The sequence below is a fragment of the Mchenga conophoros genome, linkage group LG2, assembly GCF_057382185.1.
Source record: "Mchenga conophoros isolate Kocher_MC1m ecotype Shallow Benthic linkage group LG2, M_conophoros_male_GT1.1, whole genome shotgun sequence".
In the NCBI taxonomy this organism is placed as follows: domain Eukaryota; kingdom Metazoa; phylum Chordata; class Actinopteri; order Cichliformes; family Cichlidae; genus Mchenga; species Mchenga conophoros.
Window position 1 is genome coordinate 37,793,779 of NC_140527.1, and position 25,314 is coordinate 37,819,092.

At 40.0% G+C, this 25,314-nt stretch overlaps 1 protein-coding gene across 2 annotated transcripts in view; it reads right to left on the minus strand.

Moving 5' to 3' along the window:
• Positions 1 to 14,240, minus strand: part of LOC146582581 (ATP-binding cassette sub-family C member 5) — a 35,049-nt gene extending 20,809 nt beyond the window's left edge. The window contains exons 1-12 of one of the 2 annotated variants that reach the window (XM_085244965.1): positions 14,105 to 14,240; positions 13,888 to 13,934; positions 11,090 to 11,278; positions 10,397 to 10,552; positions 5,659 to 5,806; positions 4,570 to 4,803; positions 4,080 to 4,253; positions 3,023 to 3,170; positions 1,937 to 2,085; positions 1,395 to 1,502; positions 324 to 668; positions 52 to 123 (exon numbers count right to left, since the gene is read on the minus strand). In XM_085244965.1, the coding sequence (XP_085101091.1) occupies positions 52 to 123; positions 324 to 668; positions 1,395 to 1,502; positions 1,937 to 2,085; positions 3,023 to 3,170; positions 4,080 to 4,253; positions 4,570 to 4,803; positions 5,659 to 5,806; positions 10,397 to 10,552; positions 11,090 to 11,268 (1,713 nt within the window). In that variant the 5' untranslated portion in view covers positions 11,269 to 11,278; positions 13,888 to 13,934; positions 14,105 to 14,240. The other variant, XM_085244958.1, reaches the window with a different exon arrangement.
• Between the last annotated feature and the right edge of the window lie 11,074 nt (positions 14,241 to 25,314).

The following is a 25,314-nucleotide window of genomic DNA, read 5'->3' on the forward strand; positions in this document are numbered from 1 at the left end:
GAAGAGGAAATCTAAAGTGAGCATCTAGTTGTGCATTCACTCGAATCTCACCTGTCCCAGCAGAGCAGACAGAAGAGAGCTCTTTCCACTCCCGACACCTCCACAGATTCCAACCAGCGACCCCTAGTAGCAGTGGCAAAATAGAGAACATTCTCTAATGCTACCAAAGTAGCCTTGTAGGAATCACTGTTTAAAATGATCTTTACTTTATACCCTTTTGTCATGTTTAATATGAGTATTCACCACTGTAAGTAACATGTATGGAAGGACTACAACTGAGAAAAAGCATAATTAATCGACTTGATATGTGTTTGTGGTGTTACCTTCTTTATACGCAGGTTAATTTGGTGCAGGGTCTTGTGCAGTGGGGGGCGTATGCTTTGAGTGGAGGAGACGGTGCTTTGTGGACTCTCCTGCTCCATATTTGTGAGGAGACTTTGCACATTGGGGTTTTCCTTGTTTCCTTTGCCATCCTCTGTGGAAATGTACAAGCTAAGCTTTTCCCTTCGCAGCACATGCTTCATTACTCCTCGCTTCTTGGGAGCCGGGTTTGGCTTTTTGCCTTTTGCCTTTTCCCAAGCCAGCGTGGCAACCTGAAATTCTACGGCGTTGCCAGGATCCTCCATTTTTTCTACAACCTCCTCTCTGTCATCCATCGTGAAGAGCCTCTGTGGAGTCAAACGTAGTGGGATAGATTATAGACAACACGCATTGTGATGACCAGTTTAATAGTTACTTAAATATTTTAGTGCTTGAAAAACAAAAGTGCAGTTTAATCCTTTTTTAAAAACATGTTTACATGTGGTAAACAGGTTAAGTACTACGAAAACGGAAAAAATAAAGAAACGACTGTAAATAAAAATAAAAAAAAACAGAAAACCCAAGGATAAATCTAATGATCAGAAGGTCGGGGGTTCAAATCCACTGAACGGCTACCCTGAGGTACCGCTGGGCAAGGTACCGTCCCTACACACTGCTCTCCAGTCGCTGAATTGGTGGCTGCCCACTGCTTTACTGACTGATTGGGTTAAATGCAGAGAGTAATTTCACTACAGGGGATTAATAAAGTATATTTTTAAAAAAAATGCTTTTTACTTAGCTTTGTATTTATCACGTGTTTGGAAAACAGCAAAAAATGTCAGATGTGATACGTGAATAGGCTAAAAACTGCTTCCCCACTGACACACTATGTGAGTTTAATTTAGTGTGTGACCTCTAAAAAAAGGTACTTATTCTGAGAAGTGATATGGATTATTAAGTTCATGTATGCTTTATCAACCTTGACATCTTAAAATACTATTAAGACATGAAGACATCAACAGCTACATCACTATTCTTTACATGAAACATTATCATTTATCCACTTTTACAAGACACCAGTCCGTCTTTCTCACCTGAAATCTTTTGACTGCAACAGAAGCCTCTGATAGTGACCTCACCGCCAGTGGTGTGACTCTCAGGGCAAAGGTCATAGCATTGAAAACTGCAACCACAGTGAAAGCCTGAGGTGGGATGTGTAGAGATGGAGACAGTTATACTCAATAATTTATTTATATTCATGAAGTTTGACTTTAAAATGTGTATATGTGCTCGTCATGACCACAGACTCGGTGGGCATCTTAAAAGTTACATGATTTAAATAAATATGCAGTCAACATGCTGACTACGGATGGGTGACAAATTATAGGAAAACCACACCATAGTGCTTCAGTTTTGGACAACATTGATTAATGATTTAGCCAGTGGACCATCCGTGCCCCAATATGTCCCTTAGATTTTTTTTGTCTTGTTGCCATTTTGATGTGAAAATCAGAATCCTCTGGGCCGGGCTCAGTACTTTTCTACATACCACAAAGCATAATTGTCATTCATTGTCTTTATGATTTGTTTTTCCTATTTTCTTGTCACACACCGGTAGATTTTTATATATAAATACCTCAGCTGCGGTTAGGTCATAACCTAAGGCCATATGTAAGGAGAAAGTGCAGACGCTTGCGAGCACCATAATGACAGGAGACAATCCCACTGTTATGCTTTGGACGTTCCCGGCCCTCTCTAGTATGCTCCTCTCTTCTAACCGCACTTCTGTCGAGGAGATCAGAAAGACAGAGATGATAAATAACCAAGGACAGACACAAAGAATGCGAATGTGACGTAAGGGTCGAGTGAAAGTGTTGGCCAGCCAATCCACACCACAATCAGAGTCACTCACCAAAATAGCAAGCACACAAAAATAGATACAAGAGAGGACAAGAGACTCGCTCTTCAAAGGGGCTCCAAAAGCTGGTGATCCTTGAAAACTTTTCAAGTCCAATTCCTGAATCCTGACCCTCTCGTCTATGTTTGTATATCCCGTTTGCACGGGCTCGTTTAGTCACTTCATTGTCCTTATTCCCCATTGGGATGTGTGTGTTCTTGCATAAACTACAAAGGAGGAGTCATCGGCACAATTGCTGACTGTAAATTTGGAATGACATTGTAACTCTTAAGACTCATTCACCAATGAATGCCAATTAATTATTGTTATTATAGCAGGTAATCACAAGACAGCAATGAAAGTGAGACCCAGCTGGCTAATTTGGAGCAGATTAAATAGGGAAAATGATGCTTATCCATGACCTAGAGCAAGGACCTCATGAGAAAAGGCCATCGCTTAGTCATGAATAAGTAGAGCAGCCTTGACAGCCATTTAAGGTATCATAGGGCCCCAAACACTTTGCAAATTAATCTTGAAGTGCAGGGATTGAAAGTGCCTTTGATTATAGACAATGGCACACTTAAACAGGGCAGGTTAATGGAAATGGATTAAGGGGCAGGGTTATCATGCCAGTTTGCTACGAGGACAAGCCTACTTTTAGGTGATAAACCGCTCATTTAGTGACTAATTTGCATGAGTAAAAGATGTTCAAGTGAAGTGGCACTTTATTCTCAAAAATGCTGACCTGCACAAAGTTCCCAGGTCTTCACCACATTCAAGAAATGAGCATTGGATATATTGCTGAGTCACATGACTGCCACTCACTGCGAATGTTTTTTGCAAAGGCATCTTCCCAACAATACATCTTGATGAACTTTATGCAGCCCAAGATCTCGTTCATCAGCCTCACGCGCTGGTCGCTGACTGCCACACACTTCTTGCGGAAATATGCCGTCAACCTCGATGCAAGCATCTGTCCAGACAGGAACGGGGGAAATGATGACAGGAGAAATAAGTGGCGGGGGAGGAAATGAAAGCAGACATAATCACATTAACTGTGCTGCAGGCCTGTCCCGGAGACCAGAGTGATAAACGCCTTCCCCATCAATAGCAGGGTCTCTAGCTGTCAGACTACAGCTCAGACTGAGTGTAATTTGAAAACAACAGTTAGAAAGTTGACAGGCGACTGATAGCCACAGAGTTATGATGCTTTTAAAAAGTGTCTGTTTGGCTCTCCAATAATCTAAATTAACTTAAAGACTTTAATGACGTTACGATTTCTGTCTTCAACTAAGAATGAATCAGCAATAATAAACTCTCTGCTGAGTAATCTTTGGTAAAACTTTTTGAAACTGCTATAATTACATTATCTTAAAGTGGACCTATTATGTCATTTTCTCTCATATCGATGAACTGTCATACTGATGGACGCTCATATTACACATCACCAAAATTTTAAATCAGGTCAATTTATGTACACGTAATCCACATGAGCCAAAAAGCTTCAGTCTGCCCTAAACGCTCCATTTCAATTTCTTCTGCTGCTGGATTTGTTTGTCAAAGAGAGCAGATATTCCTAATACGGTCATCTAAAGCACACCACTCTGTCTTTAAAAAAAAGTTGGCTTACAGGGAGGATGGGAGAAAAGGAGAAAAACAGCTTGCTTCAGACAGAGAAGGAATAGAGGTGCTGCAACGAGGCACAGCACAAGATAAATAAGCAGTTTTTTGAACTGTGACTCATGCAAGTCTAGCAGAGTCCAGGAATAAAAAATAAGGAGCCGGAAATCAGCATAAAAGGTCCACTTTAAAAAGAATGACAGACAGACAACCATGTTTTCCATTCTTTGCCTCTGGTTAGATGTTATAGTGAAAGTCGTACCATGACAGGGTAAATGATGATGAAAATGGATGACCCCATCAGAGCCGTGGGGCCCAGGAAGAATGCAGTGTAAGATAGACCCAGTATTCCCACAAGTGGCCCTCCAGCCAGAAGGCAGCCCACACACACTGCTTCATAGAGCCGCTGGCCATCACTGGAGCAGATGTTGATCAGCTAGGTAGAGAGAGACAGTGATTTACATAAAGTACTGCTTCAAAATTCCTCCAAATATTACTACAAAAACAGTTTTATGAACACAGTTATCCTTATTCCCACATTCACTTGTTGGACAATGATTCCTCTTAAGCTGAGTAATGACTAATCTTAGACAGCCTCCCCTCCCTCAGGCTATGGGATTTGTCGAAATCTAAGCAGGACTGGTGTAAGAGCAGAAATTAAATCCATCTCAATCATCTGCATGTGGTGCCCTGCAGCGAGGGATGATTTCTTTAATATGAAGAGGAGTTCCCTCCAGGGTTACAACACCTACCTCGCCCGGACTGATGTCTTTAGTGCTGCGCAGGCGGAGGATCTTGTGGAAGGCCAGGGTAAGAGTGGCCCCACGGAGGCGTGCTGCAGTGCGGTAATTGACGCCCCACATGAGTCCCAGAGACCAGGAGCGCATCAGTTCCATGAGGAAGAGCCCGGCTGCCAGAGACAGGCCATACCACACAGAGCTCTCTGAGCTCTGGGAATACTCCAGCAGAGATTTAACCAGGATAGCCTGCCCACATAGAGTGACAGGAAGGAAAGAGTGAGGAAAGAAGGAAAGCACAGAGAAAAAGTGGCAGTGGCAAAACAGAGAACAACAAGGACAGAGATAACGTAGGAGACACAGAATAAAAACAAGCAGAAACACAGGAAATATTTCATATATAACTTGATTAAAAGTGGACAAAATAAAATATGACAAAATGCATTTTTAAGCAATATTTTTGCTCGCCTGGATAAGTAAAATTAGTCAGTAGAAAGAATACATACAACATTGCTTTGTCATTAAATGCACTAAAGAGGAAAAAATCACATAAGAATGTGCGACAAATGTGTCATTGTCTAAGAACTAAATCCAGTTAATGCTATCAGTTGTGGGTACAGGAATCACACAGTATGCACATAAGACATCAAAAGAAACAGCTTGGAGCAAAAGGAACAATGAAAGTCACTCAGACATGCCACAGACTTAGAACTTCAAACATCATTACTTTTCAGTTTTCTGATAAGGAATGTTTAGAAATATTCACACTTTGAGTTTGTTCTGCGACAATCATCTGAGAGCTGTTTTGGCAGGGAATCTAAAGCTACAAGTGTGCCACATAAAAAGCCCTGCGCATATCTGGACCAAAGTGTGACTGGGTACAAAACAGCTAATCTATGGTATTAATATGACTCTCAGTATCTAAGGCTTTGTAATCTCCCAGTATGTTTTCATTTCAATTTCCAGACCAGCATGAAACAGGATAAAGTGATTTTCTGAAAATACATGGACTTGAGGCTCCAAGCCAGCGACCATGCTGAAAGGCGTTTTAGCTGAATCAGCAAAAAAATATAAAAGGCAAAGAAGGATTTAGACTGTACTCACAGCCCCAACAAAGCCGGCCACCATTGTGAGAAGCAGGGAGAATACGGCCACCAGCGTACGGGTTTGGCAGAACCTCCAGAAGACTCTTGTCAGGGATGCCCCCTCTCGCCCGCTTCGTTTGAGCTCCTCGTGCCACAAATGTTCAAGCCTGGAACCAAAACCCAGGATCACAAATAGTGACAAACTATAGGAGTGCACAGTTCAGCCAAACATGAGTCCATTCTCACTAAACTAAATATATATAACTCTCTAACGGCTTCCCCTTTGTTCACGCATCAGTGCTATCCAATGTGGTGGTAAAGAGCCCAAAAGTTTCTTGGATATTTTTTTCTTTAATTGGATAAAATCAGCACTTCCCAAAATAGAGGATAAAAACAGTATAGAAGGCAATCAATGCAATCAAAAAACCCCAAAGACAACTGAAGATAGCTAGGGTGATAATAGTATAAAGGTGACCTACAATACACAATCACGCTTCACATAATCGCACTGAGAAAGGTACCACCAAACATGTTAAAGATGTGCTAATGCACTTTTATTGCTGTATAATGCCATTTGAAGTGGGTAAATATCTTGTTGGCCAAATGCATCACGGCTAATGACTCTATAAAGCAGCAGTCGAGCAGCTGCAGAAAGTAATTAACGCCCTAACGACTTTATTAAAAACGTATCAGAGATAGACACAACATTATACCCGCTACACTCTTGCACGGCCTGGTAATTGCTACTTGAAGTCAAATGGTGCTAAATCTAAGGAATTGCAATTATTTGCACTCCAAATGCTGCAGAGACACAGTTTGATTCACAGAAAGTTAGACTAGTGTTCCTAAATCCAATCAAAGAACCAAGCGAGGAATAGCAAATTAAACTGGAAGAGATTTTTTTAAGCACCCCCCCATTACTGTCCAAAATGAATATACAACTGTGGTCAGAAGATTACAGATAATTTGGGAGTTTTAATGATTTTAATGAGTTTGAACTGTTCTTTTTCCACGGTGGAACGATTTTAAAGCATTACTTTAGAAAGCAAGAACTGGTTGCACAAGTATGAATTTATAATGGATTTAATCCACACGGGGACAAAAGTATACATACAGGCTAAAATGTGCACATACATAGCATTTGTGTGACAGGACTGGCCAATATTCAAAACAATGAGAAAGTCCAAGGAACTCAGTCAAGATCTATGAAGGGAAATTGTAGATTTACACGAGCGGGGGAGGTCTCTCTGAGCCATTTCTAAACAGCTGCCATCATATTTATATGCACGATGAGCACATGCAAACTTCTGATCGCACAAATCCAAAGTCATGTGTATTTAGAAATACCATATTAGATCTCATGTGCGTACATGTACCTACATATAAATGAAAAGGAGAACAGCGGGGCAACAGTGCGGGCTGTAAAGCAGGAATTATTTGCTTTCGAACAGGAGTGAAATGTTCCTGACAGCCATCGTTTCAGCATGCCAGATGGCACGCAAAGCTGATGTTGCAGGAGTGTGTTTGAACAGCACACAGCATTCAAGGTTCGCACCTCACTGAGCAACCAACAAGTGTCAACTCTCCCAGGGCGCCTTTCCAATTTCCCGTGCTGTGCTTTTGCATCTCCATTCTGTAAATGTTCTTGCTATGTAAACTGTGACAGACACCCACCCAGTGGCTTTGTGCTCTTTTGCTGCTTCCTGTGTCTGCTTCTTTTTAACATACACAAAGCAGCACAAAAACTCTCAGCCCTGAGCCACGATCTTTAAACAGAACAAGCATTACTGGCAACCTACGCAGTTGTCACCAGATACAAGAGTGAACTTCCTCAAATAGTCGCTCTCCTTTTTACTGCTGAGTCACAGCAGCAATGGAAAAAAACACTGGTTTTACTTTCCCTGAGTAGCACAAATAATAAGCTTAATGTAAAACATTTAGGTTCATTCATAGAATCAGAGCGTCTTTACGAGGCATTTCCCAAGCTGTAGCTTGGCCTTTTATCTCACGGTCTGCCCCAGCCCGGCTCCTGTCAGTGACAGCTAATGGATGAGACAGGGAGACACTGTGCATTGCAGGTACACACTTAATGCCATTATTGTCTAAGAGAGGCACAAATTCTCACGGTAATCTGTAATCCCAGCCTTTCTTAGCAACACTCCCCTGCCTTTATCCCATCACATCGTTCCTGTATTGTAAACAGACACAGGATGTTCATCAGTTAAGTCTCAAGGTATAGCTTAACTATGTGCTGCACAAACACACAAAACGGTACATAATTATGAATACTAAAACGACAGCATAACAGCTGTATCACTCCAAAAACCCTGACTAATAACACTGAATGAAACGTGAACTTGCATTTTCCGTTTTCGTCACAATTAATCTCACTAGGTTTAACAAAAGGGCTTTCTCGATATTTATTTTAAAAAGACAACCCTGTCCCACGAGACTGAAACAGGCTTGTACAGTTACATATCATATCAGTGGAATTCATCCTCAAACAGCAAGCTCCACAGGATACTCTGGACAAATAACACAATCTCAGCTCAGGGTTGCAGCACAAAGAGAATCTACTTGTACAAGTGACCGAAGCACATTTTAACCAAGAATGGATTAGCAACTCTCCTCCACAACTTCACTAGATGTTAATTAGCAATTTGAATATTTGAAAATTAGTAACTTCATTTTCACTCCTTCAGCTAAAGCATCAGAGCATATAATGAAGATGCCAGTCATGTGCAGTGAGCTGACTGCATGTTACTTAAAATGATGACACTGGCATTACTCAACACTTATAAAGAAACCAAGCAACAACTACAAGGGCTGAAAATGGAAGTCAACAGAGTTCCCCTCGAAAAAACTGTATAAATTAATGTTGTTACACCGAACCAAAAAAAAAAAAGGGTAACTCTGTTATTCATTTCTTGTTGAGAGACAGGGCCGATGTTAGTGCCAAAAAGGGGCTGTTCAGGCTGCCTGCCAGGCTTCATTTGGGTTCATTTATGTCTGTGCCCTCTCGACTGTCCTTGTGGTACCGGTGCCTTTTGAAATCCATTTTACAGACCATCCAGTTAATCTATGCTATAGGTTAGGCTACTAAAACTGTAGTTTTGTGCATATGTATCAACCTATAATGCAGCCATTTGCAAATCTCATGAATCCATATTTTATTTGCAGCTGGTTGTAGGGAACATATCAACTACTTGAACTGAGAAAATGTGCCAATTCACAAAAAAGTATTAGCTTATTTTGAATTCGACGGCAGCAGCACGTCTCAAAAGAGTCGGGGAGGGGTCAACAAAAGGTTAGAAGAGTAAGTGGCGCTAAAAGGAGAAGGCTCAATAACACGACTGGTTATACAAAGAGCATCTTAGAGAGGCCGTTTCATAAAAGCAAAGACAGGCAAAGTTTCACAGTCTGCAAAAAATAAAAAATATCACATCTACAACTTGTGGAACAATATCAGAATAACATGAATAAGTGTTAATAAGTCGTATTTATGTTAACATAAATAAATGTTAACATAAATAACAAAAAAAGATAAACGGGTTAGGTTTTGTTGGAAGAATTTGACAAGATTTTTTATTTCACCCTCTCAGAAATCTCAGGCTTAAGAGGGCTAACCTCCCTGTCAACTACTATCAGCTATCTCTAAAGTACTACCGTGTCTTTTCATCATCTTGTTATTAAAGACTATTGAAGGGGGATAAAAGACACTTTAATTGAAAAATTCCTCTAACGAGCAAGTCTATATATTTTGGGTATACACCTCTAGACTAGATAAAAGAGATAATAAGAACTTAATGAAACTACTGGTGGCTGGTAGAAAGACTAGGAAGGAGAGCCCAACATCTAATATATGAATGGAAATCACAATGTTCATTGATAAACTGGACAAGCATTTCTCAGTTATACATCTGAACAATTTGTTTTACACTGGGAAATATTGGTCAGCTCTGTGACGCCCTGTAGACCTGGTATTGTTTTTGAACATCTATAACTAAATTGTACTGACCAGTCGAAACCTTCCTGCTTGGTCAAAGTTGTTTCTCTTGTTTCTTTTTTCCTTTGTATATATGTTGCATATGTAGTCTTGGATGTTAATAATAATACAAAGAAGAAGAAAAGATGAAGAAAAAGAAAATGGCAGATCCATTTAACAGGAGTTTGTTCTTCAGTAGTTTCCAACACTCTGTCTGTGACCCTCATTCTCACTCTCTTTGTTAATGACGACATAAATCTTGAATAAGGCTATAATTTTGTGCAATGACGCTGCAAATTTTAGTAAATGCTGTTTCATAAAGGAGTGAACAGCACATTTGATGCTGGGTAAATACAGCCAGCTAGATATACTAGCCTGTATTTACCGCAGTGCTATGCTACACAGATGACTGATTTAAAATAATTCCCAGACTGTTGACTGTAAAGAAAGAAAGAAAGTAGAAGAAACAGTTTGGCTCATCAAAACTCAATATTAATATGTTATACAACATGCAGTGTCTGTGTAAACAGCATATTATAGTTTTGCTTTGTGATTTCACTCAAAAGTCCCTTTTTTTTAAAGAGGGGACAGTTCCCATATATTAAATTTCTCTGTTATAAAGAAAACGTAAAAATCTAACACCGTCAAATAACTCCCACCTCACCTTTTTATTTCATGCCTCACCAGGTTCCAGTATTGTGGGAATACTGTGTTTCAACAATAAATAGACTCTTCCTAACACCGCAGGTCCCTTTCATCAGGCAAACCTCACCTTTGGCAGTTGACTGCAGAGGCTTCGTGGCAAGACAGTCCCCACACATCATCTATAGACAAGCTGGACGCCTTGTAGGCTTTCACTGCCAGCGGCGAGAGCCAGTGCAGAGTCATAAATGAGAAGAGGCCAGCATTATCGACTGGATGCTGGTGCCTGGAATAGAGTGGAAGACGTGGAAATAGGTGAGATGTATAAAAGCACAGGTACACACACAGAGGCGCTATGCTGGGGGAACAGACAGACATAGGTTTTCTGAGAAATAATCGGCGCCTTTGACTCGCCAGAGTCAATGAAAGGTGAATCATGCCGGCTGTGTTTGGATAGTAATTTACACGCTCTTCACAGAAATCTAAGAGTGCAGCGAAAAGAAAAAGAAGTTGTGTGTGTGTGTGTGTGTGTGGGGGGGGGGGGGGGGTTATCAGTGGGTATATGCTCAGACATGGCACTGTGCTGCTGGAAGATATGTTGCAAGCCCTTATCATGGCCTCAGGCTACACCCGAATAGTCAGCACATTAGGGAGGGGCCAAACAGAGCAAATGTGTACTCCAGAGTCTGTGTGTATCTTCACACTTCAACATACAACAACATCTTCACACTGTAGGAGCTTAAAACCGTCTCTGCCTTTATGTTCTCATTCATCTCTCTCGCTACCAGAGTCATCAAATACAATTAAAGTCGATTTTGTTTACTTGTGCCTTATCCTGAAGGGCTTTAAAAGCTGAAGGCTTTTCCTGTAGCGTCCTGGCCTCTTTGGCCCCCTCTCCAATGAAGCCTCTGCTTCCTCTTCCTCCAGTTCTGGCAGCGGTTGCAGAGAGGGCAGTGACAGACCCTCTACACACTCGGCTGCTTCCAGTGCACCAGGGAACATGTTGGGCCCTCTGAGGAGAAAAGAGCATTGTGAAAGCCATTGTACAAATATTTCTATTTATTTACACCAAGTTGTTACACAGTAACTGATCAATAGTACAAAACCCCCAAACATTGTTATATAATATCTCCAGACACAGTAATTCATTTTTGTGCACTGTAGTACACATTTAGTTTTTGCTTGCATCACTCACACTCTACATGCCACTCTGCTGAGTCCTGATGTTTCTTAGAGGACAACAGTAGCTTTAAAATGATGTCACATGTAAGCATGATGTCACATGTAAGCATGATATCAACATTTAAAATATGTTTTTAAACTCAGATTATGATTAATTTTCAAAAACAAACATCTAGTAAGTAATTTGAGGGGGTTTTCAGACCTAAGCTTATTTAGTTTCACAGAGGAAATGACTCATTTATTAATGTGTACTCTGGTGCTCGTCAGGACTTTGTACTTAAATTTATTTCACTTTTTTCTAGTAGACAACTCTTTGACAGAGGCAGAAAGAATTCTTAACACAATCATTGAGGGAGATTCAGACATAGATCTTTCAGAAGATGAGAGTCATATGAGCCAAATAGGAGAGGGTGAAAACCCAGGAGGAGCCAGACAAACATTATCAAGATGCAGTGGCGGATGTAATGGAGAACGACACAGGGTCAGCTGGAATCTGCCGTCATCCTATCTGGTCCAACACCAGCATGTAGGAGAATCAGGAATTTTTGATTTTGAGTGAAAAAAGTACGGGTAACGTGCAGAAATGTCTTCCAGTAAATTGATTTAACTTATAAAGATGGTGTAAATGTGTTGTAAGTGAACTATATCGGATATTGGAGTATCTAAATTTTATTTTGCTAAATAATTTTCCATTATCTTCGGTTTATGACTTTGTTGGAAGAATGCAGAATTGGAGATGATGGTACCCTAATGACACTTAATGACTGGAGCCCACAGCAGTATTTCCAGCAGTAAAACTAATTCAGGACTTGTCCTTGTTGACCAACCAGCGTATGGTACAGGATTCAGGGTGTCATTTAAACACAACACCAGAAGAAACCAATAGCTTTTTAGGAATCTCAGTGTACCATGCCAATGTACTGGGCTGCCAAAATAAGAGTCGCAGTTATGGCTGATTCCATGACATGTGGTCATTTCTACAAGATCAGGTCTTCGCTGAAAGTAGTCGATGAGCTGCCAGAAAATGAGAAAAAAAAGGATCTCCTGGGGAAAGTCAGACCACTTCTAAAGAGAGTCCTTCAAGGTTGCCTCAATCTGCCCAGGCCAACAAAGGTCTGTATGATGAACAGGGACAAATATATGAACAAGACCTGAATAATACCAGTGATGAAGAGTTCTCTCTAGAAATCAAGAAAAGGACTGAATTTTGTTAGTTTCACATTCGTGATCAATGAACTCTCCTTGTGCACTGTAGTGCACATGTTGTAACATTTTAATAAAATTAGTTAAAAACAAAATTGTTTTTGCAATGTGTTTTTTACCAACCCAACACTTGATTTATATGGAAAAAATCAAAATACCTTTTTTCCATATAAATCTCAGGAGGATATAACATATGTTAATGTTTGAGGATTTTGTTAGCAGTTTTGCTTGATTATAGCATTATCAAAACCTCTGGAGTTTCCTTATGGCTTATAACATATGGTGAGTGTTTTGCTGAATCGTCCCCTGAGACACAGATAGGCTCGAGAATCACCTTGCTCATAGGTCACAGCCCCTCTCTGGTGTACAACTAAAGTGCTTATCTATTTAAAGACAACCTGCCAGCAGCCCCAGGAGCTCGGGAACAGACATCTGAGCTGTCGGTGTGTCCACACACCGTCACTGATCCCTTGTATGGCAAACCTCCATGACAAGGTCAGCTTGACCTGTGCCAAGAGACTCACCAGAGACCGTGGTAGATAGTGAGATTCAATACAGTGCATACCGAAGGTGCATAACTGAGTTGCATAACAAAAAGTAACAACATGTTGTAACTCCTAATGTAAAAGTATGATGTGAACCTAACTCTGAGTTCAGGAAAAACAGAAAAAAAAAGTCCTCCATGCCCCAGTCATGTGAAGTTTGTCATATGGCTGTGAAGTTTCAAAGCTCTCTTTAGGGGAAAGGCTGCACGCTTTTAGTTTAAAATATAAACCTTTGCAGCCTGCATTCAAAGAGCTCCTGGAGCAAAACAAAGAAGGTTCAGACTAAATATGCTGGATAGTTGTTTAACTTGTTAGTCAGGTTTCAGCTGGGACAACAAAATCATAAACATGCATGAGAGAAGTCATTTTGCAGCTTTCATTTTACCAAAACATAAACACATAAAGTTCACATATCAACTAAAAAGTAGCAAAGGCACAAAGAAAAGTAGAAATTAGAGGCAGAGAAGTTAATAACTGGAGTTACGGTAAACATAATGTCTGATATTAGGATAGACACACTTACACGCTTTGCCCTTAAATTCCTTGATGACTTTATCAAAAATCAATACTTTTAAAACGCAGCCTCCCTCTAAACAGGCATTTAATTATAGAGATCCCGCAGAAGATCATATGTTCCTGTTACTGGTGTGGAAACAGAGGGATTAATTTATGTTTTCACTGTGACACTTACTTTTAAGTCCTCCTTGGTCAGGTCAGTACAGATCTCAGATGTTGTGCCTATAAGCAAGAACCAGAGAAGAAGAAGATTCTAACGACCATGGTATCTCTTCTCTAACTTTTGTCATTTCATTAAAGTCTAAACTCCGCACAGACACATCTTCCTCATCTGCGGAGCTGCGCTCGGATGAATACACGTTTAGGAAACATGGGAAACTTTAGCGCCTCACGTGTATGAAATGCGTGCTGCTTTCTCCCGGCATTAACTGAAGCTACCTCCTTTTGCCGTCACACGGAGCCCCGAGGGGAGAGGAATTCCCGATAACGCTCTTATGTCACACGGTCTCCACCAACCGCTGACAGAGCTTAGCGGTCACCCTAGTAACGGGGATAACAACGAGGAAGTGCACACAGCAGGGAGGGGCGGGTCCACAGAGGATATTTTTAAACAGGCGGAAGAATGCTGCATTTTAATTGGTTGCTAGGTTGTTAGGCATTGGGAGGGCCGCTCTGCTGTGATTGGTTATATTTGGCTCGCCCGGTTCTCGTTACCGCTCAAAGTGCACCATACATACTGTCCGTCCCTTCATCGGAAGGCTTTCTTTGCACAATCATCAAAATGTAGACAGTTTTCTAATGGATCATTCGGCGCCCGCATGAGCTTCAAATGACTTTCTTTTTTTTTTAAAAAGTCCAGGTTAGAGAAATGTCCTAGAGAGATAATAAATATAATAAAGAAATAATATGTGTGAGTGACCCCATCAGGTATTTCTCACTTTTTCAGAAGGGAATGGGCTTTTTAGTTATATCTGATATAAAATGATAGATCACCCTCAATAAACACGAAGCAATAATTCTGAGTAAATTGAGATATATAAAATTAATGGTTGATATATATTAAAGAAAACGTGCTCGGTTTAAACCGAATCTACACCATTCGAGCAGATTTCATTTGAACAGATTCCATTAAATATAACATGGTACAAAATTACATGGAAAATTTACATGCAATTAAAATAGTGAAAGTTAGAAGTTTGGGCAGAATTTTTTGAATGCACGTGGCAAGATTATTAATATTAATAATCTTCTAAATTATGGCCACTATTTAAAAAAGAAATAAATCTATATTCAAGGTAAGAATTGGCTTAAATAAGTAAGATTTCTGGTCAGATGTCTCATATGGATTTTGATCTGCACACTTAGTTCATTAATCTGACTGAAATTATTTATTTATCTGCAGACTTTAATTATAATCTAAATTTTTCTTGAAGTACATCGACCTGAAAGCTCTGAAAAAACGACTACTGCAGTTTTTCGGTGCACAAGGTCATTTAATCACGTGTCTTTTTCGTCTGACTACTTTAAAACCCAAAGAGATTCACTTTACACTGAATATTAGTCAATAAGGTGAATACATTTGCAAAGCTGGCAGCCTTCACCTCCGGCCCTAATGCCCTGTGATTAACAACTACTCAGCTTTATATCTTCCCATACATTGTGGGAGCATTTATAATGAATCCCATTTGCGTGCATGTGTGCATGTTTATTCAATTTTGAAGGTCACTATATTTTAAATCACATAAGGTACCGATCCAAGCACAGACTATGTCCTTTCATATTTTCCTAAATGCCCATAAGACTGAAAATATCATTTTTCATCCCATAAACTGAGACAATTCAAAGTGTTAACATGTCAGTTAGGTCTGAACAGCACGGCTCATGGTTGGCAGGATAGGGAATCAAAAGGTTGAAGGACATAAGCAAAAAGAAACGAAGATAGTGGATTTTTTTTTTTTTTGCACTAACTTGTCTTGTAGCACCTTGGTTCCTGGAGGAACGTTGTTTCGCCTCACTGTGTATTTTTAAACTGTATATGGTTGAAGTGACAATAAAGTTGAACTTGAACTTGAACTTGAACACAAAGGGCCTTTAGAGGTGTATAAAGCTGTGCTGCTGGTGCTAATAAAATACTCTCACTGGTTGGAAGAGTTTCACTACACTAACTATGACTCTACGGTGACTTGAAATTGTCCTCATGTAAATGTTAAGACCTCAAGCTCAGCTGGCTTTGCAAATAAAAGCTTCACTGAAACTTCGTAACGAGCCAAAGAAGTCGGGTAACGGCAGTTTACAAGCCTCAGCCAAGCACAACAGGATGGGAAATAAAGCCACCCAACACAGCAATGCAGCTGCAGCTTAGCTATAAAATGGACCCATCTTTCTACACTCTCCTCGGGTAAAATGGTAGCATCTACAAATTAATAGCTCTTCTTTTGAAAAAAAAAAAAAAATGAAAAAAAAAATTGGGGGTAGAAATCATTGTGCAGAGAAGGGCTTTGTCTTTGCTGCTGATATAGTCACAGATCAAGACACAGCTCCTTCCACATCAGACTTTTGTGCACCTTTTTAAGATGCTTGCCTTGTCATTCAGGATAAGCAACACCAATTGTTACAAATGTCCCTGGGTTGTTATCACAGCATCAATAAAGGAAATCCTAAAAATACTTGTAAGGTGGAGCAGCAATGAAAACGGAGACCATCCAAAGTGCATCTGGGACACTGGCCAAAAGTTTTCCCCAAGGTTTGTTAACAAAAGTTAGCACCTGTATACTGCATATTATTATTATTATTACGTATGCTGCATTACAGTGTTCCCCATAGATCTTTGAAACATATTTATCTGGCTTTACATTATGGAGTATATACCCAGTGTTTGGGGTAATCTGTCCTGTGCTAAACATGTAATACCAAAAGTAATATGGGAGTTTTAAATCTATCTAATAAAAATACACCAACTGGGGGTGAAACATGTAAAATTTTCAAACTTTGAGAAAGACCAGATGTCTTTTACCCATTTCTCAGGCACACCACTAGCAACAGGTGCAGTGGCCACTTTGTCATCTCCCAAGCAGTTTCCCTTCACCATCTTCAGTCTAATAACGAAACGGTTTAAACTGGAAGAGACAAATTATGCCTTCAGTCTGGGAGGATTTATGGAAAGGTTTCATTGATTTGCTGAACTAACCGAAGCCTTTTTGTGACAGCCTTTTGTCTAAAGTGGATAAATCCGTCTGAATGGACTGATTTTTTAATTTTCATGAGATTAATCCAAACATTATTGGAGAAGTTCAAAAGTTTTAAGACTCCACCTATAATTATTTTGCAGCATTTGTGCGATCTCGCTGGCAGCAGAGAAAGAAAAAGAAGAGGAAAAAAAGCAGTACACAAAGAAGAAAATCATCGATAGGGTCTCACTTCACTGAGCTGGGAAATTTGCTGAACTTCTGCAATCAATGCTCTGAATGTGGGCTTTGCTATCAACCTCCTGAGACTTTTAAGATAGCGACCACGCTGTAGTTAAGTCCGGAGCACAGTACAATCACACAGTCCTTTCTTTTCTACAATTTAAGGAGGACTGGTTGACCATGAGGGACATGTTCTGTAAAAGGCTTGCTATACACGGTGGATTTGTACAAGTACATTTGAAGTGGAAAAGATCCCTGAGTCTAAAGCTATGGACAGATGAAATTTACACTAAGTGGAGACTGGAGCTTCATATGGCCCTTTTTCACTGCTTCATTTGAAATTTTTCATCTTCTCGCAGCCCTCACACAATATCATCACACAGTGCTTTACTATATGAGCTTTGCTCTAGGCTAGACATTTCCACTGGTTATGGCCAGTTGGGGCTGCTGTCAGAAATAAATTGGTTTCTCTGCCTCTTCTCTGATTGTTGAATATACGTGCAAAATGGTGAAAAGGACCAGGCTGCTCCGCTGTTGAGTTAGAGACAAAAAAATATATATATACACACCTCACATTTACGTACCAATTATGTTAGACGGCTGACTTCCATTCCATTAAACTGCAGTGTAGCTGCACCGGAAAGTTCACCACATGATAATATGCTGACTTTGTTCGATCGGTTATTCACAAGGGGGGGGGGGGGAGAAAAATATATGCAGCACATTGCCGATAGCTGTCATGGTTTTTTTTAACAAACTCATCACTCCTTGATGATACCTTAAATGTTCCCACACATAAATGCAGCGCACAGCCTGTCTCTTTCTTTTAGGAGAGTTGTCAAATGCCATTAATATTCATAAATCTGTCAGTAGCTCTGCACATTTTAATTAGTTGGCATTTATTAGCAACTGGGGTTCTTAACATAGTGAAAATGTTGCAAATGTTGCATGCTTTCGTGCAAGGAAATTAACCTACAGCTGACATACAAGGTCGAGGCCCTTGGATTATTTAAAGCAGCAGAACACGTCTCTGAATATGTATCGCCACGACTGTAATCATTATCTTAGAGAAAACTCAGAACTAACAGAAGCCCTTGGATGAAAGTCTGAAAGAGGCTTGGCCTCTGTTTGTAAGCGCCATCTGAAAATGAATCTCTGTTTGACTCATAACTTTCCCCAAAATGAATTTTCTTGTTTGTTGTGTTTGGTGCCTCAGTGTGCAGTTTCATTTCATTTCAAGACGATTCTTTTCATTTTCCATCCTTTATGCATATGCAAAAAGCGACTTTGAACGCGACATGGTTGTTGGTGCCAGACAGGCTGCTCTGAGTATTTCAGAAACTGCTGATCCGCTTGGATGTTACCGCACAAACATCTCTAGTGTTTACAGAGAACCTTCTGAAAAAGTGAAAACATCCAGTGAGCAGCAGTTCGCTGGGTGATAATACCTTGTTGATGCCAGAGGTCAGAGGAGAACGGCCAGACTGCTTTAAGCTGATAGGAAGACAAAGTTAACTCAAGTTACTCGTTACAAACGAGGTATTAAGAAGAGCATCTATGGACACATAACATGTTGAACCTTGAAGCAGATGGGTGACAGCAACAGAACAACATACCAGGTGCTACTCCTGTCAGCTAAGAACAGGAAACTGAGCCTACAACTTGGAAAAACGCTGCCTGGTCTGTTGGTGTTGATTTCTCCTGCTATATTGGCACAAGCAACATGAATGAATGGATCATCCTATCTTGTGCTGTATCAATAGTTCAAAAACAAGAGATAACTAGAAGTAACTGAACATGATGCACAGAATTCAGTGGAGAATAGTCTAGACACTGGTTGCAGGTGAAGATGGAGGCTTGGATGGAGGCTGACTGATGAGCGAGAGGCGGAGACGGAGAGGAGGTGGGTTGCACGGAGATGTCTGGAAGGGAGAATGGCAGATGCACAGGAAGCAGGAAGATCATGGGACTAGACCAGTGATGTCAAAATCAGCTTGACAGTGTAGGAAGGTGGGAGCTTAGATTAGCCGCCAACACTTGGGAAGCAGACAGATGAGTTACTACAGATCTTCCTTATTGAACCTGTGTACACTTTGGGCTCCATAGTACCAACTGGGCATTGTTTGAATACCATAGCCTACCTGAGTATTATTTCTGGCCAAGTTCATCCCCTTATGACACTTACACAACCTCCCCTTACACAACCTTTGAAGGCTCTTTCCAGCGGGTAACACGCCATGTCGCAAAGCTCAAATCATCTTAAACTGATTTCTCAACCAAGACAATGAGGTCTCTGTCCTCAAAAAGCCTCCACAGTCACCACATCTCAACGGAGCACCTGTGAGTTGTGGTGGGACGGGAGATTGATGTCATGGATCTGCACCAACTGTGAGATGCTATCATGTCAATGTGGACAAAAAACTCTGAGGAATGTTTCCACCACCTTGTTGAATTCATGCCATGAAGAATTAAGACAGTCCTGGAGGAACGGTGTCACCAACAGTTCAAAGCCCAACAATTATTTTTTTGATGAAAAATATTAAAATAAAGGCCTCTATACTGATTATAGCGTGCAAAGAAAAACATGTCTTTGTCATGTCTGGCAAAAACTACAAATGTAAAAGCTCGCTGCTGCTGAGCTACATGTCTCAGAAGCTGCGAAGATCTGAGCCTGCATGCTGCTTGTTTCAGCACTTTTTTTTTATTTTTTAGAGTTACTACAAAATCCCTGACAGTGACTCAGAGCAGAGCTTACACGTTGACAATAAGTCTGGTTTAATAAAGGGTCAGTCATGCATTGAGTGAAAGCTCCAGGGCTGTCAGTGTTGATTTTCCTAGAATGTATCCTTGGGATCTCGATCAAGCTGTGCAGCAAAGAATTAAAAGACATTAACTGACAACTGACGCAGTGCTAATGACAACCAGCTCCACAGTTCCTAGAAAGAAAGGAGTTACAGTACGTTTTACAAATTGCAAAAAAGAGTTTAAATATATGTTTTCTAAATTTGTAATTTGGGAATGAAACACTGTAATATGTTATGTGTTAATAAGAAGGAGACGGACAGGTGCACACATAACAGGCATGCAGTCAATCTTAACGCTTTACCCTTAACAAGGTTATTGATATTACTGAATAAACAAAAGCTACAGCATACTCAGATTTTTACACAAGTCCTAAAAGTGGAAACAGAATCCAATTAAATGACATGATGCTATTAGACTTTGCCATTAAAAAAAAAAGAAAAAAGAGTAGTGCAATTAGATTAACCACAAATGGATTCTTTAATTCTTAGAAATGAAGAAGCATATAACAGATGGATATAACCTTGACGTGTATTACTTTAAATGGCCAAGACTTCTGTTCAGGTAGGTGGTGACTTTAGGGGGTCAATCACTAGTTTTAAGTGATATTTAAAACAACCGGAAGTTTAGTTTTTGAATAACATTCTTTATTAGAGTGACAGGAGAATTATCCAGGGTATGATCATCAGCATACACATAGGTCATTAGCTAATCGGCATGCAGTGCCTTTGGTTTGTCAGGCAGAGCCAACCAACCTCATAATGTCTGGTTTGTTTGATTGATTTACAGTAACGAGTTCAATTTCAGTTACTGCTAAATACGAGATATCAGAGGAAAGTTCAGATACTTTTGCACCTTACAAACATATGTTTTTAAAAAATATATTTCTTTCTTTTTCCTCAATAAATCAACAACCAAGTCCAATATTTTCATGTCATTTGTTTAAATTAATTGTCTAAGGTGAGTGAAACACCTGAATTCTGTGATTTGGATGGTTAAGTGGACATGTTTGGCAATAAAGTGCTAAACATACACCAACCTTTCTTGTAACTGTACTGGGCGAGGGACAATAACAGCAGCTGTCTGGTTTTCTTGCATTAGAGGTCAGATCAGGAAAAAAGAACCCACACAAGACTCTTTTACACACCATTTTTAAAAAAGGTGGATGAAGCTACTGTAATATCACTCATAGGTTAGTGAAGTCCTGTTTTAAAGCCTCAAGTTGTGCATTTCCACCATGCTAGTTCTTTTGAAACCAGATGTCAGAAGCTCAGGGTGTATCTGAAACCACCCAACAACCTGCGTAACAGCTTGTCTTTAACAAGCCATTAAACAATAAGCATACCTGGGTTTATTATCCAGCAGAGACCATATTGCATGAATTTTCCAGTTGTATAAACGAACATCATTTTGAATATAACAATGGGTTTTTAATACTTGGGTAGAAGTACTTTAGAGTTAATGACTGCCTTTACTGCAGGCAGTAAAGGCTTCAGTTGCTGCTTATCTGTGGGTCTCTCTGCATCCAGTTTCGTATTTAATAACTGAAAAGCATGCTCCATCAGACCGAGATCAGGTCACCGACTTAGCTTTCAGGATTCTAGCAGGACTGACATCATCAGTAAACACTTGCAACCTGTTTCCATTGGCAGCCATACTGTACGTGATCATACCACAGCAGTGCCTCCACCTCCTGAACAGTTAATCCAATACCTCTTCAAGCTGAAAGTCTGCACTGTTTGTTCAGTAGCAAAACTACAAAAACTGTCTTTATCCAACCAATTAATGACCGACTGAATGACTGTAGAACATTGTCTTTGTTTGTATTCATACAATCAGTAGAAATACACCAAAGTCTGTAATGTATGCAAGTCTACAAACTTGGCAGCTATCTGGAAATGCTTCCAGGCAATTAGATGTGTTGTTTTGGGGGTGTTTGAGTTATTTTGAAGCATTATGTAAAATAATTGCACCTATAGAATAAGAACTTTAATATTCTTCCAACTTTTCCTCCAAATGAGTTTTGTTTTACCCCCCCATATCATCATATGGATGTGGAATTCTCCCATACATTTTAATTCAGGACGCTCTCAGCCTCCTTATGCTATGTTGTACCCGGTTATGCTAATCCAGCTGATGTTAATTATACATTTACTCAGTGGCTTCCATGCATGAAATTCAATTAATTTGCAGTTGTTCATGCTATATGTAAATTACCTTCAAATGTGCTTTAAAATATTCTATTTTTTTTAACTATTACACACCATTTATCAGGTTTCAAGTTAGATATGTGGAGTGCAACTGTGTGGTAGAACACACTTCCCCTCAGCAATTTACTAAAAAAAGGAAAAGAAAAGAAAACTTCCTGTTTTACTACAGAGAGCAGTTTGTTTACAGATCCTCTGAATCCATTTTCTTCAAATGTTGTACAACCATTAGTCTGACCCTGCTAGTCAGACAAATGGTTGCATCTCATTTGTGATAAATTATTTTTTATTTCACAGACGATTCTTGGCATATTGGTTTATTGAAGGAGGAGCGTTGCCAGTCTACAAGGAAAAGCAGTCGGACTTTGTGCTTTAGCCAACGAGGGCTCCTTGTTCATCTGCAACCTGGCTCCTCCAGCCTATCCCAGTGGCGAGAGGCGAGGTATGCCCTGGAAAGGGGACCAGCCTATGGCAGGGCGTGATGGAGAAAATATTAGTAGTATGTAATCATATTTCTCAGTGTCAGCTGAGAGGACTTAATAAGCTGATTTTGATTATGAACTTTAACTAATGTGATGTTAGCATGACACTGGTCATCGTGTGCTTGTCAGGAGTTAAACTTGTCCTTAGCGCTGTGATGTACTTCCCCTGCTGTGCTCCACCTTCATTAGTCTTTATGATCCACAGCACAGGCCCTTCTCCATCTTCTTCTAATCCGTCCACCCAGATCTCAAGTTGCAGTGCTGTGAAAAAGTATTTGTCTCCTTCCTGATTTCTTTCTCTCTTTTGGCATATTTGTCACACTTACACGTTTCAGATCAAATGGATTTTAATAATACTGTTAATAAAGTAGCCACATCAGAGGGGTTTAGAGTGTCTTTGTCTAACGTTCAAATTTGTTTGATGATCTTAAACATTTAAGGGTGACAAATATACTAAAAAACGAATAAAGGAGGAGGAAGCAAATGTCTTTACACAGCACTGTACAGACTTCTCAAGTCGTCACCAGATCTTCTGTTTTGATTCTGATTTCATTCAAATATTGGCTTCTTTAGTCATGCATATGCACTCACATCATATTAGTTTTTTGCAGTTTATAGTGATAAAGCTTTGAGTTTATTCTAATGATCACTAACCACTGTTTTCAGTTGGTAAAAGCCACGGTGCACAATGCTATGTGGTAGCTCCATTAATAGTTATCTTAGATTTCATCACTGGTACACTATTCAAAATTAAATATACAATCAATGTCATTTGTATGCAAACTACCAACTACTTTCATCTTAAATATTCATTTCATGGACACAAAGGTGGTTTTTTAAAAGTGAATTCTTTTTTTCAGGCTCAGGGACTGTTGTTGAAGGCTGTCTTTGTTTTCAGGAAGCTGATGAAAGTCTTATATTCACTTAACTCGAAACAACGCAGCGATGCTTTGCTAGCTCCGCCGTCAAACACAAGAATTACTTAAAATGAGTGTGTAAAGAAAAAACCCATCTGCTGAGGAAAATGTCAAAGCACTGACGCTAGCGTAACCACTTCTCCTTTCTAAAAATAAACCTCTTTCAAATAAATGTCCGCAGTGCAGATAATTGCTGTCAGTGCAAAGCAATTCTTCTCCGGTAAAGGTCACTCGATTCATATCAGCATGAGAGTCCATCGCTCATTAGGCAAGGCAAGTTTATTTGTATAGCACAATTCAACAACAAGGTGATTCAAAGTGCTTTACAGAGACATTAGAAACAAGAACAAATAAAAAGCATGATTTAAAATTGAATAAAACAAGCAAATAAACTAACTAACTAATTAACAAACAAACAAACAAACAAACAACAGTATATAAAATCAAAACAGATAAAATCAGAACAGTAGATAAAATCAGTAGTTAAATGTAAGTTTTGAAATTTAAGCTTAAAGTGTGGATTTGGTGCTTTATTCAAATGCAGCTGAGAACAGGTGAGTCTTCAACCTGGATTTAAATAAACTGAGTGTTTCAGCTGATCTGAGGCTTTCTGGGAGTTTGTTCCAGATATAAGGAGCATAAAAGCTGAATGCAGCTTCTCCGTGTCTGGTTCTGACTCTGGGAACTGATAAAAAGGGAGGGAGTATCACTGTCCCACCTTACCTGGCATGGGCCACACTGTGTTGGCATTCAGATCAAACACACTGGTTTCATCAATTAATGGGCCACGAATACCAGTGTAGGACCTCACCCCAGGAGGATGTTCGGTCCAAACATCTTATTACCAGTGAACAGGGTTAAAGAATCCAATAAATATATTTCCTGAACTACACACAGAGAGTTTCCCTCCAACTTTTTCCACCAAACCTTTCTTCTTACCTGTAGGGTTTCAGCATTTGATGTTGCGGACATCTGCTTAGCGGTTTCAAATACCTCGTGGGCATTCACCACTGTGCTTTCAAGTTGTGCCTACTTTGTATGAGGAGCGATGTACAAGGAACAAGTGTGGGACGAGGGGGATGAGGAAACCGTGAGCGGCGCTGGCATTGCGTGACACATGCCACTGAAATCCTCAGCTTGATATCCTGTACTCTGACACCCTGGGGAGCACAGTGTAAAGCAGTTATTCTAACACTTGATGTTCATTCAGGCTAAAAGTGGATGCAATTCTCCGAGCTTACCAAAACACAGTGGGGAAAAAAACATACAAAAAAAAAAAAAGATTTGCTACCTGCCAAACTAATAAGCCTCAGAGAAACAAATCTCTTTAGTTCTAGCTTTAATATTCCATAGTTTCCTGGTTTCTAAGATGTCATTCCAAGTGCCTCCAGGCAAGTATTTCTGGAGCTGCGCTGCAGAACTGGCACCTTGGATATAGAGTACAATTTAAGGGCTTTTATGCATACATAAATTAATGAGGACCGTGGAGCTTCTATTGAGAAAGAAACCTGCGTGAGCATGTCCCCCGGTGCTGTGGCCGAGCTGTCAATGCAAATCACCCCTGGTGCTGGACTGCAGACTGAAAAAGAATTACAGCGTGAGGTGTACTTGCTGTTAGGCTCAATAGGAGGAGCTGTTGACTTAACGCTACAAGTCAAAGAGCCATCTGAGTGTTTTTTTCCAGTGATATATCCAGATAAACTGTAGCTTATCTGGCGACAGACAAAACAGCAGTGCGCCAGGCTGCGAGATGCCGGTCAGAGAGTTTAAACTCCTCATCCAGGTCC